The following is a 14,521-nucleotide window of genomic DNA, read 5'->3' on the forward strand; positions in this document are numbered from 1 at the left end:
AAATACCCCCCCCCCAAAAAAAAAAAAAAATCCCTAACAAAAAAATTTTGGCGAGCTTCGCGCGCATTTTTACTACTAAATATTAATACATTATCAAATTACCCCCCAAAAAATTTTACCCCAGGGGTAAATTTTGGGGGGATAAACAAAATTTACCCCTGCCAACAGATTTCACAGGGGGTTATTACCCCCGACAAGCAAATTTTAACCCCGGGGTAAAAACTTTTGGGGGATTAATAAAAATTTGCGGCGCGCTTCGCGCGCCATTTTACCCCCCCCCCAAAAAAAAGCAAATTACCCCCCTTAAAAAATTTACCCCCTCCAAATAAAAAAGCTTGGACACCCCTGAGCATTGCCAGGACATATTATCCTATTACACAAATTAGTCCATATGTATTAGTAACAGTATGTCTGTCAATCCGTTCCTTAAAAACTCTGGAAGTGAAGCTTCTAAATTACAATATTTCTGTCCGAGTGCATTTATGTACCTATTTAGAGATATTTTGATGTTCAAGGCAAGATTTAAGCTATTTTATGACTGAGGGGGGGGGGGGGAGACGTCAACCTCTTTACATAATATTGCACTTTCCTGTATTGTATTACATACGGTCCAATGAATTCTATATCCAATCCACCCCCCCCCCTCTTGCCAAAAAAATATTTTTTTTAAAACTGATTTTCCAGATGCTTAATCTAAATATCAGTTCATCATTGTTTTTATCAAAACTTCATACACATAAAAATTATAAAAAGAAAGGGATTTAAAATGAGAACGGGCAGGAGAGGAAAAAGAAAGAAAGAGAGAGATAGGGAGTTAGATAATAATGAGAAAGAAATTGAGGCAGTGATTTTTTGCATTAAATCACATACTTTTATATTGACCAATGTTTTAAAGAAATTTATCTAAAACGATTGCTTAAGATTTCCGAATTCCGTACTAAGATCAACCCCAGTCCCTAAAGAAGGTGTATCAACTTTTTTTTTTATAGCTAGCCGGTTCTTTTAGTAAGTAGTAGATCTAAAATTTTTCATAGAATTCAGATATGCAATCGGTTTTTTTGTAGACCTCTTATTTTTTAAGTAATTTAAGTTTTTTAAAAAAATAATTAAGTCGGTTTTAAGGTACTAAAATGCAACAAAATAAAAGAAGAAAATGGCCAGTAAGAACAAAAATAGTAAGATCTTTAATTTGACACCTTACTTTTAAAATTCTGTTGAGTAATTATTGAAAAAATCTATTTTTTTAACCTCGGTTTAATAAAAACTTTAGACCTAAATATTTTCTCAAACAGACATAAAAAACATGGGTTCATATATACCTTTAGAATCAGAAAAATATTACGAATCCATTGTAAGCAAAATTGAAAAAAAGTAAAAAAATAAAAAATTAAAAAATTGGCCAATTGTATTTTTTGTTCTGACAACACTATCGTCTTCCCTTTTTTACCCCCTATTTACCCACTCTATACCCCCTTCCCATTTTTATACTCAATTCAAAAGTTAAGACGTTGCCTGTACAATATAATATGATATTTTCATATAATTCCTTTTATTGTAGTTTATATACTATATTGTAAACTTTTTTTTTTAATTTTGCTTACAATGGATTCGTAATATTTTTCTGATTCTAAAGGTATATATGAACCCATATTTTTTTACTTGTGAAATGATAAAATTGAGTTCAAAGTTTTTATTCTCGTGGGTTTAAAAAAATCGATTTTTTCAATAATTACCTGACAGAATTGAAAAAGTAAGGTGTCAAATTAAAGATCTTACTATTTTTGTTCATAATGGCCATTTTCTTTCTTTTTTTTGTTGCATTTTAGTACCTTAAAATCGACTTAATTTTTTTTTTTTTAAACTTAAATTACTTAAAAAATAAGAGGTCTACAAAAAAACCGATTGCATATCTGAATTCTATGAAAAATTTTACATCTACTACTTACTAAAAGGACCGGCTAGCTATAAAAAAAAAGTTGATACAACTTCTTTTGAAGTAAAATAGCCTAAAAATGTCTCAGAATCTATAAGAAGCTTCCCTAACTGGAGAACTAAGCCAGTTAAGTGAGTCGATCCTCCCCAAATTAAATTTTTCTAAAGAAAATAATTTTTTATGAGAGGTATTTTTTCCATCGGCAATTTAAACATTTTCTAGGACCTATGAGAAGCTACATTATAAGGAGAACCATATCGGTTCAGTTTTCAACAAGATTCTTCAGTACAAACAGACAGACAGACATACAAAATCATTAACATCCTGTTACTTTTTATTAGGGTAAGTTAGTTTTTAAAGCTCCGCTTTTATGGAGTTTGATTATCCCCATTAATTTGATGTACAATATTTTTCTGAACGGGAAAATTAAAGAATTTTTTGATGACATTTTGACAAAACCCAGCTTTTATAGGTGTTCTATTATTTTTGCATAGAAACCTTTTAAAGGCAAACATTTTTATTTTAATCAAACTTTAAATTCTCTTAAACTGCAGCATTATTATTCTGATTTTAAGTGATACCCATTAAACGAAAAATTGATGAACACCACATTAAGATAAACAAAATTGCCACTTCTGTAGATTAAAATTGCTGGTTGAAAAGTTTGCAATCTAATCAACTCCCTCAAGTTCTTAAAGCTAACGAATTAAAGAAGATCAATGTTTCCTCCCTCCCTTTCTATAATTCAACTTTACTCTAATCTCATTTGTCATTTAGCTGTTTTCAAATATACAACACTTTTCTATAATGTGATATTTGCTGTTTTTAATAAACACTTCTTTTCTAAATTAAGAAATTTAAAATTTATCCTTATCCCTCTTTTAAAAAAAGTTTTTATAATTGAGCATATAGTTTTATTTATAATTTGTTGGTTAATCAAAAAAAATGCTTCAACAACGGGGCCTTCTCATACCTTACCTAAACTAATCTAAGCTTACTAAATATTTTTCTCCCCTAGAAATTGTATTTCTCTCATGTTGAATTGTATGAACGTTTCAATTTTAATTACCAAAAATTGATTTTCTGCTCATTTGGAGATATTTCTAAAGACAGTTGATATGTTAGTGTTACAGTTAAGGCCTTTATTCAAACTACTTTTTAATAAGTTCCTGTCCTTCTGTACGTCTGTACATAGTGTTGGATAAACATAGTTTTAGTAGCAAATGCGATTTTGCAGCTTCTATTTGACTTATGTTATTTAATTTTTATCCTGTTGTAATGTTTCTATATCGTACTTTTCATGGATCTTAAGGGATAAGTCATAGACGAAAATTAAAGTCCTTAACCCCTACTGAAATAAACAAAATTACCCATTATTCAGATTGAAATTATTGATGAAAACGTTTGGATACTTTTAATTTGTACACCAATCAAAGTTTAATCAAAGTACCCGAATTTTTTTGAGCTAACGAATGAGGGACTTGTTTGTAAAACTTTGAGGACCCATATAATTTTGATAATAAAAAAAGGACTTTGGAACCATATTTGATAACATCCTGTCTTTATATCTTTCCCCTTCCCTTTTCTTACTCATTAGAAAGGATACTAGCTCTATTAATTCTATATACTTTTACTAGCGGCTGCGCCCCTAACATCTAGGGGCTCAAATACAAAGGGATATGGAATGGCAGAAAAATAGCATAAAACCATACCCAAACTTATTCATAAAAAATAATTAGCCTAAAACCAACTCAGAGCCTATAAGAAGCTTCCCTCTAAAGGAGAACCATATTGGTTCAGTGGTTAGCGAGATCCTTCGCTACAGACAAAAAATTATAGTACTTTATATAATAGGATATCAAAATTATCATTTTATATATAAACAAGAATGACAACATAAATAAAAATGAAGCTCTGAAATGGAAGGACAAACGAACATTAACTGTTGTAGAGTGTCGGAACTGAATAACTTTATATTAAGTCTATACAAAATTGTAATTAAATTTATTGCAAACCTGATTAAATACACAATACTGTTTAAAGACTTACTGACGTTTTTAGGACTGAATTATTGAGATGCTTCGCTTATAATATTGTACCTTGTTGTAATAGGAATCTGTAATAAAAAAAATCAGATGAATAGGATAATTTTAACATACACAAATTTGTGGTCAAAAAGTAAAAAATCTGTTTTAAATGGTCGTACGGACTTTCTGGTAGCGTTTATAGAGTTGCTACGCTTTCAAAGTTTGAAATCGTTAGGAAAATTCTGTATAAATTAATCAAACAAGACGTACAGACGGACCGACCCTAATCATAGAAAAGCTTCGCTTTGAAAAAGCTAAATGTAGGAGTGTACTTTTAAATGTTTTAATTTCCCTGATAGCTTTCAAAAATATTTCATCAACTTTTTAAAATAAAGCAATAATCACGTCCTCTTAATTTCTCTTTCTAAATTTGTCATTCTCTCTCTCTCTCTCTCACTCTTTCTCTCCCGCTGTATCTCTATCTTTCTCTCTTTTCATTTTACTCTCTCATTCCATTTCCAGCCATTCCTTATTTCTCCTTCTCTCTCCCTCCATCGTCCTTTCTCTCTCCATCTCTCTCTTTTTCTCCAAATCTCTTTTCTTTCTCCCTCGATCCGTCTCTTTCTCTCTCCATCTATCTCTTTCTCTCTCTATCTCTATCTTTCTCTCCCCATCTTTCTTTCTCCCTCCATCTCTCTTTTTCTCTCCATCTATCTCTTTCTCCCTCTACCTCTCTTTCTCCCTCCATCCCTCTCTTTCTCTCTCCATCTCCCTTTTTCTCTCTCCATCTCTCTTTTTCTCTCCATCTATCTCTTTCTCTCTCTACCTCTCTTTCTCCCTCCATCCCTCTCTTTCTCTCTCCATCTCTCTCTTTCTCCCTCCATCCCTCTCTTTCTCTCTCCATCTCTCTCTTTCTCTCTCCATCTATCTCTTTCTCCCTCCATCTCTCTCTTTCTCCCTCTATTTCTCTCTTTACCCCCCATCTCTCTCTTTCTCTCTCCATCTCTTTCTTTCTCTCTCCATCTCTCTCTTTCTCTCTCTACCTCTCTTTCTCTCTCCATCTCTCTCTTTCTCTCTCCATCTCTCTCTTTCTCTCTCCATCTCTCTCTTTCTCTCTCCATCTCTCTCTTTCTCTCTCCATCTATCTCTTTCTTCCTTCCATCTCTCTCTTTCTCCCTCTATTTCTCTCTTTACCCCCCATCTCTATTTTTCCCTCCATCCCTCTCTTTCTCTCTCCATCTCTCTCTTTCTCTCTCCATCTCTCTCTTTCTCTCTCCATCTCTCTCTTTCTCTCTCCATCTTCCTCTTTCTCTTTCCATCTCTCTCTTCCTCTCTCCATCTCTCTCTTTCTCTCTCCATCTCTCTCTTTCTCTCTCCATCTTTCTCTTTCTCTCTCCATCTTTCTCTTTCTCTTTCCATCTCTCTCTTCCTCTCTCCATCTCTCTCTTTCTCTCTCCATCTTTCTTTCTCCCTCCATCTATCTCTCTTCCTCTATATTACACTCTCTCCGATTTCTATGTTTTTTTTTTCTGTTTTATATCTTTTTGCTCATTAATATATAGGAGAATGGGGACATTTTTCTTTCCCTCATTTTTTTAATTACCCTCCCCGTCCCTTCCTTTTTCTCTCCCCATTTCCTTCATATTGATAAAATGACGTTGAGTCGATAGCATTAAAAACAAGAACAAAATCTTCCAAATAATTGATTTTTTTCTTTTTTGTTAACAAAAACAGCGTGCTTGTGAACTATTTGCTTTACTAGCTGCTTTGTTCCTAGGGGTTGGCCCCGTATAGATAAAAAAATTGTAGAAATAGGGCCCCGCAGTACTAGAATCTTCCGGAGTGGCTAGAATAAAGGGGAGGGAGGAATTTTTGTGTTCAAAAATAGATTTAAGTGAAAGTACTTTCATATTTTTCTCGGGTGTTATATCCTTTCTTTGTTAATCACTTACTTACGGACGTACAACATATTAAATACAAGCGTAGCTACGCTGTAATAAAACTAGGGGATGGTGGGGGAGGGGACGTACGTGATTAAAATTTTTAAATTTTCATTTCCTTCAATGTATGTATGTAGAGTTTTATCTTCATTTTGAAAACAGATATATTTGATTTATAAGCGGGTAGAGAAGGGGGGGGGGGTGATGTGTTGTAGGGATGATCCCCCCCCCCACCCACCCCACACAAGAAAAAAAAAGATTTTTGTGTTTTATAGATTTTAAAAAAATTAGTATAGTATAAAAATAGTAATACAATTTTAGGGCAAATAAAAAAAATCGCGGCCTATTTAATCCTCCTCCGCATCTTTTGTAAATTGTTAACATCTCTGTATAATTAGATATTTAAAAGCGAAGTTTTTCTATAATTAGGGTCCGTCCATCCGTATGCAACGGATAGCTCTTTTCGTTAATTTAGGCATGTTAGAATTGTCCTATCGATTTCAAACTTTGCATGATGATTCCTATAATAGTTAGGTAGGAGTTAGAAAGCGAAGCTACTCTATAATCATTACCAGAAAGTCCATACATCCATTTTAAACATGTTGCTTTTTAACTTTTTTAACATCAAATATTTATGTGATAAAATCATTCGATTGGTCTGATTTTTGGAATACTGATTCCTAGGACCACAAAGTACATTATTATAAGCGACGCATCTCTATAATCAAGTCCTAAAAATATATGTATGTTCTTAAACAATATCCTGTATTTAAGCAGTTTTTCAGCCGATTTACTTACAATTTTGTTTAGTTCGACTTTTATACATTTATATTTTTATTTTTCAGTTCAGACACTATACAAGCGTTAATGTCCGTTTGTCCTTCCATTTTAGTGCTTCGCTTTTATGGATGTTGTCATCCTTGTTAAATTAATCAATACAGCAATGATTATTTGGTATGTAGGCTAGTTGTCTTTGACTTTGAATTCTCTTGATGAAATTTTGATACAGTGATCAACCTACAGTAACCAAGCTTTGTCGTCAATATTATTTTATGTAGATTTTTTACTTTAAATGAATAAACTATTTACAATGCTGTACATAAAAGATACTTCAATAGATGTAATAGCACCAGAGTTATACACCAAGACGTTTAGAATAGATGTTGTATTAAATAAAATCTACAGTTCTATATGAACGTACGTCTATTTGGTCTATAAGCAAGTAATGAATGGATTAAGGCAAAAAGTAACAAATATATGCTGGCGATTTTAACATACAGACTTTAGAATAGGGTTGGGCCGGATATCCGGTGTGGCCGGATATCCGGCCATTTTCAATATCCGGCCGGATACCGGATATTGAAACTATCCGGCCGGATATCCGGCTCTATAATTTTTTATACTTTACACCATAAATCTCTGCTTTTTAAAATCTTAAATGGCTATAATTTTCTTATTATTGAAGCTAGAAGAACATTTTTTTGAATAAGTTTAACTTTATGTAAATTTATATAAGATTTCTGAAGAAATTTTTTTTTTACTACTTTAATATCTGGTAATTTGGCCGGTTATCCGGCCGGATATCCGGTAATTTGGCCGGATAACCGGATATTTGCCGGATATCCGGCCGGTTACCGGATATCCGGCATTTGAAATCAGCCGGATATCCGGTAACCGGTATCCGGCCAAAAAAGTATCCGGCCCAACCCTACTTTAGAATTATGTACATTTCCACAAATTTATCAGCTAAAGCAAAAGATCTTGTAAATGGCAAAAAAAACCTGCCAACAAAATGTGTCTTCTTTATATCAACATAAGCTTGTAGTAAAATTTTTTTTAAAAAGTATCTTACTATTTTATGTAGAAGTTCAAAAAGATAAATAGCCTAAAACCTGCCCTGGACTAACTTTTCTTTTTTTCTGAAACTATTTCTAAGCCGTTTACAAGACCTTTAAGGACCCACAAGTTTCCCAAAAATACAACAGAATTGCAGTACATCTATGTAAAGTGTTTGTGTTAAAATCTAAAAAAGCACCAATAAAAAGTATATGTATTGCTGATCTGAACTTTACCATATTGGATTAAGGTTTTGATGGAGTTTTTATATTTTTGAACAAAGAAATTTCTAAATCTGTCTGTGCATGCCCTTGTCTGTTTTTGTCTGTCTTTGTGTCTGTCTTTTTGTCTGTCTCTGTGTCTGTCTATGTGTCTGTCTATTTGTCTGTCTATGAGTTTGTCTTTGTCTATCATTGTTTCTGTCTATGAGTTTGTCTTTGTCTATCATTGTTTCTGTCTATGTGTCTGTCTATGTGTATGTCTAAGTGTTTGTCTATGTGTCTGTCTATGTGTCTGTCTATGTGTTTGTCTATGTGTCTGTCTATGTGTCTGTCTATGTGTCTGTCTATGTGTCTGTCTGTGTCTGTCTATGTGTCTTTCTATGTGTCTGTCTATGTGTCTCTTTATATGACTGTATATGTTTGTCTGTCCTTTTGTTGCCTTTCTTTCTCTTACTTATTATGTACTATTCATGATTGTAAATAATCGTGAGTAGCCTACTAACGGATGGTGTTAGCCTATATAAGATACATAGTTTCCGATCTATATCAATACATCATCTTTTTTATTTACATCTTGGTTCAGATATTTAATGGTCAATGTTGATATTCTACTCTATAATGCAGTTAGGTCTTTTTGGTTGTCTGTTAGGATCTCGCTAACCTCATAACCGATTGAGTTCTCCATTTTAAAGAAACCTTTATATAGATCTAAGGATGTGTATATTATTTTATTAAATATAGGTCTTTGAGTTGTTTTAGGCTATTTTTCTATATCCTTCCTCTATATCCTTTATATATATGATGTCGGTCCATCTTTCATAGAGGATAAGCTGACCGTATGATCAACCGATTTGGGTCATCTACACTATTCATATGTTAGGTTAAAGCTATGTTAAACAATTCGGGGTTAAATTAGTTATATAAAACTAACAATTTTATCTACCTTAAGTTTAACTCTTTGATGTTCCTCTAAAAAACTAATGTACGATTAAATGACCCCCCCTCACTATAATGATATCATCAAAGCCGATATTATTTTTGTAATAACTAACTAATCTTTTATTCTCTTAATTTTGTTATTTTATTTACAAAAATTCATAGGGCCAAAAGCCTCAATTCTTGTGGCAATTCTATGAGAGACGGCTCTAATGGATATTGTCAATCTTGTTCATAATTGATCGACAATAATGAAAGAGAATATTTGAAATGTTGCATAAATACAAGAAACCACATTTTCTGAAAAACAACCTTTCGTTGTTTTTATTTCAAGACTATATGTGGGAGTTTTTTTTATTATTATTAATTAACCCTAACAGCTCGGGCCCCAATTCCAACCTTAATAGATCGGGGGGGGGGGGGGGGGGCTCAAAGAGCCCCCCCCTCTATCTCGGCTCCTGTTACAGATAAAGACGTAAATTTTTCTGGTGGTTCATGTGTATTTTTAGAGAAAATTACGTTTTCTAGACATAGCGGCCAGGCCGCTCCTTAGCCGCTTTTTAGCGGCCAGCCGCTAAATTTTAAAACAGCTGTAGAGCGGCCAATTTTGCAGCTAGGATGACCAAATTTTAGGACGAACTTTTATTTTTCATAACAAAAAAATTACTTTTTCTGATCATCGCCAAAAAACGGAAACCGCCATTTTCGGCGGTTACGGCGGTAAAACGGCGGTTGGCGGAGCCAATTGATATTTTTATCTGTTTGATGTTGCTCAAGGATTTACCAAAAAAAAAATATAGGACTCTAGCTGTAATAGAAGCCACGATATTCATGATATATGTCTGTAGTAAAGCCAAACAAAAATCGGTCATAAAGTCGGTCAGGGAGCGGTCAAACGGTCATAACACAAATTTTCTCAGAAGGTCATTGATATCTAAGTATTCACCAAAAAAATTTTTAGGTTTCTCCTTATACACAAAAGTCATAATGTAGAAATTAAGATTTATTTAGAATTTTTTTCTAAGTTTGGTGCTACCCAACCGACTTTGACCGGACACCACGACCGACACAGACCAGATATCCTAATAAAATCAACTCTTGCCGACGTATAATTACTAAACTTAAAAAGTCATGAAGTCACAGCACTCCATCTTACCTACAAAAAAATGTGATTGGATAAACTAGAGGGGGGGGCTCTTTGAGCCCCCCCCCCCCCCCCCCCCGATCTGTAAGGGTTAATCCTCAACTAGCGGCTGTGGCCATAGTCTCTAGATTTTTTTAAAATCATGACAGGACCACAGGAGCAGTAGGAATACATCTAAAAAAGTATAGCTTAATACAGATAGAAGGACAGATAGAATGAAGGACAATCAGATTGGACGACAGACAGACTGACACAATTTTTCTGTGGATTATAAGGTGTAAAATAATAATAATGTTTTTAACCACATTTGTTACAGATAAAAATTACAAAATATTTTGTTTATTTAGTTTTTAGTCAGTAATAATAGAGATATCCAGATTTAAAGTAATATTTGTAGTTAATTTATTACTATCTCCCCACCCCCTCTTTTGTAGGTTCTGAATTTAAGATAAAGAATATTTTAGATTATGACTGCTTTGAATTAATATATTATAACATTATCAGAAGGACGTCCAAGCATTTTTTGGATTGTGGGCTGGTAAATATATATGGGAAAACCTACTTAGATTTTTGTAGATGTTTAGAAAGTTTATGGGATATAGGCAATACCAATCTAATAATTGGGAAGAGTTTTTTTGGAGGGGGTAAAAATTAAATATAACATATTTTTCATAATTTTATTAATTTTTGTCGGTCAGAATCCCAACTTTGTCCCTGTTATAGTTTATTGTTGACCATATGGAACGTAAACAAAAACAAACTCTTATATTATTTTAGTATTTTTCTTTTTTATTAGATATTTAACCCCCCCCCTTTCTGTTTCTATCTAGACCAGGTCTATGATTTAAAAACGTATAAAAGAAAATCCTTTATTCAGAGAAGTTGGAAAATTGTTCTTTTTTGAAGCTTTTTTTCTATTCTGCACCATGGATATATAATAAGTTGAAATTGTAAGAGATTCTCGCTTACCCTCATCAAATGTTTCTCCTAGCTGGCTAATATAACTATACCCTCTCCAAATCTCTTGTGACTTTACCCTATCCCCTCTACTGACCATGGAGGAATGTATTGAATTTTAGGATTATATTTGCAAACTTGATTGACAAAAATCACAATATCCACGTATTTTATATTCATTATTATGACATTGTTAGAACCCATTTTAATTATGTTCTCAAGTCGTCATGCTTTACTAACTTGACTGACCAAACAACCAACATACACATAAAACAGAACTGTACGTACATAAGCTTTGTATATATTTTTTTCTTCAACGAATTCCCAATTGATATTGTGAATTATTAAATATGGTCTCAAGATTAATGATTGTTTGTCTCAATACATTTCTTTTTATGTCTATCCCTCTCTCTCTCTCTCTATCTGTCTCTCTTTTCTCTAGTCCATCTCCTAAATACCAGAAGCACTTTGGGGTAACCAATAGTTTGAAGTTTTTGTTCTATCTTTGGGTATGTTCATCAGGGGCGATGATTCAGCAAAACAATTCCATTTGAAATTGATGAAAATTTGAATATTTGTTGTACGCCACTTGGCATTAAACTTGTTTTTGTTCTGTAATTAAAGGGAAGTGGATAAGAAGAGTGTGAAAAGAAGGAAGTGGGTTGTGGGAAAATTTTCACTTAAAATTGTTTGTCACAATCAATATCCCTTTTCACTGACACATTCATATGTATGTTCTGTATTAAAGCATCAAACAATTGAATTGATTGCAAGTAATAAAACTCTCAAATTTCAGACTTTATAATTAAATGTAGTGTTAGACTGAACCTTATACACCTTATTTGTTGAGTGGGTAAGATAAATCATCAGAAGATTTTTAATCTTATCAACTAAATTTTACCTTTTATGTTGATAACTTAAAAAGTAATAAATATTGCTAGGTTCGACCCTTTCAAGACAGATTCAATATTTTTCAGAAATCCTAAAAAAATCCATCAAAATGAGCTCATATCTATCGTTTCTTTCCTCATTTGATTGTCAAACCAATGATGAATTATATGAAAAATTAAGAACAATAGCTACTAACTTTTTTGAACTGAGTGAAATGCCATTTCCTATTGAGTACCTTGGGCAAGATTATAAACCTGAAGTTGGAGAATTTTTAATCAAATGCCAGAAGATATATTTCAATAATAATTCAGACAAATCTGCTGAAGAATTAATAAGATTTTTGAAGAAAAATCCACCAAAACCAAACTACCAAAATCCAACTTTTGTCACATCCAGAAATGAAGAAAAAGTTGATTTAAGCACTCATATACTTACAAAAGGAATAGATCTTCCTGGAAGTCAATTCAATCCAATTGGATGTGGATATTACAGCGATTTCTTCATGGATTGTTACTTTGGAAACCTAACTGAGGTTAAGGCCCATATCAACAAGTTTACAGAGTTGGAGTTAATACATGCCTTGGAAAGAAGAGAGGGTTACTGTCAGTACAGTCCTTTATTTGCTCCAATCCTTGGTGTTATTTTATTTACATGGTCTGATCGTACTCTTTTTCCTAACGATTCAAAGGAGTTTACTGCAATGTATACTAGGTGTAATGAAAACAAACATGAAGAAATATTAATTGAGCTTTTAAATCTAGGTGCAGATCCTAATGCTAATGATATTTGGGGTCACACCGCCCTCCATTATATTGTGGCTGCTTTTCCACGACTAGAATTGATTAAAATGACAATTAATCTAGTTGTATTCAAAGCTGAATGTAACTTTGAAGATCATAGAGGTTGGAAGCCACTTGACTATGCAACTTGTCTACCACCTAACCACTGTGAAGCCCAATTTGGGGTTCTTTATCCTCTACTTGAAGAAAATGCTACACCCAAACTTATTACATCATCACATCAAATTCGTAATTATTTTGAAAAATTTGGAACACAGGATATGTTAGAATACATTAAAACTAAATTACAAATGTGTGAATATTGCTCTAATAGATCATCACTGAAATGTGCTGCTTGTAAATTAGTTCGTTACTGTAGCAAAGCTTGTCAAAAACTTGATTGGACAAATCATAAAACCATTTGTAAAAGAATAAGAAAATAAAATAGTTTACTTTATTCAAAGTATTCAAACTTTTAAATAGGAATATTTTTTTATGTATTTATAATTGTCATAATATGTTTTAGTATTTAAATTAGCTATTTTACAGTCTTGTCTTTTGTCTATAATTTAATGATAATATATTCTTGATGAGTTATCTTTCTTTGTATTTTACATAGTTTAGGTAGTCATCCAGTTATTCAAAAAGGGGAGGTGGTTGTGACACTTTTTGAAACCAAAACTGAAAATCAAAGGAAATAGACTAAAAAAAGGAGTTACAGCACTGAAATTTGGTATGACAGTTGCTTTAAAGAGGTACAATGTGGAACTGTGAAGAAATGGCAGCAGAACTGCCGATATCACCGATTTTTTTTGCGGAAAACGGCGATAGCGGCAGTTTCACCAACTTTTCTTTACAGTTCCATGTTGTACCTCTTTAATATGATGTCATTCCAAATTTCAGTGCTGTAACTATTTTTTTAAAGTTGAATTCCTGTAGCTTTGGTTTCTAAAAGTGTCACAACTGCCCCCTCCCTTATGGTAAATCTGGCAGGTGCTGAACTCGAATTTGTCCACTGTGTCATAACTTTAAACATTAAAAATTGCTCCAATTGTTGTAAGAATGTTTGCAATCTAAATGAAAGTCTTTACTATTATATTGTGGGTAATGTCTAAGAAATCTGTAAAGGCCAGTTTGTCCATTCTTCTTTTCTATATCCTAGGAGCCCATTGATAAAATAATAAAATTGATAAATTCTTGTGTCAAATGTATTTATGTTAGAGTGCTCTTAAACAGTGATAATAATAAATAGAATAAACAAAAGTTATTATTATACTTGAGGGAAGGGGGGTAGTAAGTCGACATCCACTTGGAGGAGGGAAGGTTATTCTTTTGTCAGGGACGGTTCCTATTGGACAGGTTGAAGTACCTATATGAAGCTGCACTGTCAAGGATGACTATGTCGGTTCAGCAGTTAGCAAAATCTTGTTACATTCATGAAAAAGCATCCATTTTCATCATTTCTGTATTACAGTTAATTGTCTTTTTCTTGTTTATATTTTGATACTTTGCTACCTATGTATGAGAATGTTTAAGATAAATAGTCTGGGTTTCACTGGGCATCCGTGTTTTTATGCTCCATTCACCCAATCATTTATTATCACAATTTCTGAAACATTTGTAGGTTTGGACTTTTTCAGGACAAATAAAGATTTTGGTAGATGCTTGAAATAAGTGCCCAAATGGCACTTAGAAACCTTATTTTGTTATCAATTTTGATACGAGTAATCCATGGTAGGTTTATTTTCCCCCCCCCAAAAAACTTTAAACTTTATGTTATAGGATGTCCATTAACAGCTACATATTTTTCCTATATCAATTAATTTGCTAGTTTTCTTATAATCCTATAAATCTGTG

At 32.9% G+C, this 14,521-nt stretch overlaps 1 protein-coding gene across 1 annotated transcript; it reads left to right on the forward strand.

Annotated features, from left to right (window-relative positions):
* The first annotated feature begins 11,762 nt into the window (after nt 1–11,762).
* On the forward strand, nt 11,763–13,261 carry LOC145306081 (uncharacterized). Its single transcript, XM_080148008.1, has one exon. The coding sequence runs from the start codon at nt 11,995–11,997 to the stop codon at nt 13,105–13,107; it is 1,113 nt and encodes a 370-aa protein (XP_080004134.1). The 5' UTR covers nt 11,763–11,994; the 3' UTR covers nt 13,108–13,261.
* The last annotated feature ends 1,260 nt before the right edge of the window (nt 13,262–14,521 follow it).

This window comes from Acartia tonsa, chromosome 14, assembly GCF_053477335.1.
Source record: "Acartia tonsa isolate MP-2025a chromosome 14, ASM5347733v1, whole genome shotgun sequence".
NCBI lineage: Eukaryota > Metazoa > Arthropoda > Copepoda > Calanoida > Acartiidae > Acartia > Acartia tonsa.

Coding starts and splice junctions, on each gene's coding strand:
- LOC145306081 (XM_080148008.1), top strand. CDS start 11,995: ATGAGCTCATATCTATCGTTTCTTTCCTCATTTGATTGTCAAACCAAT.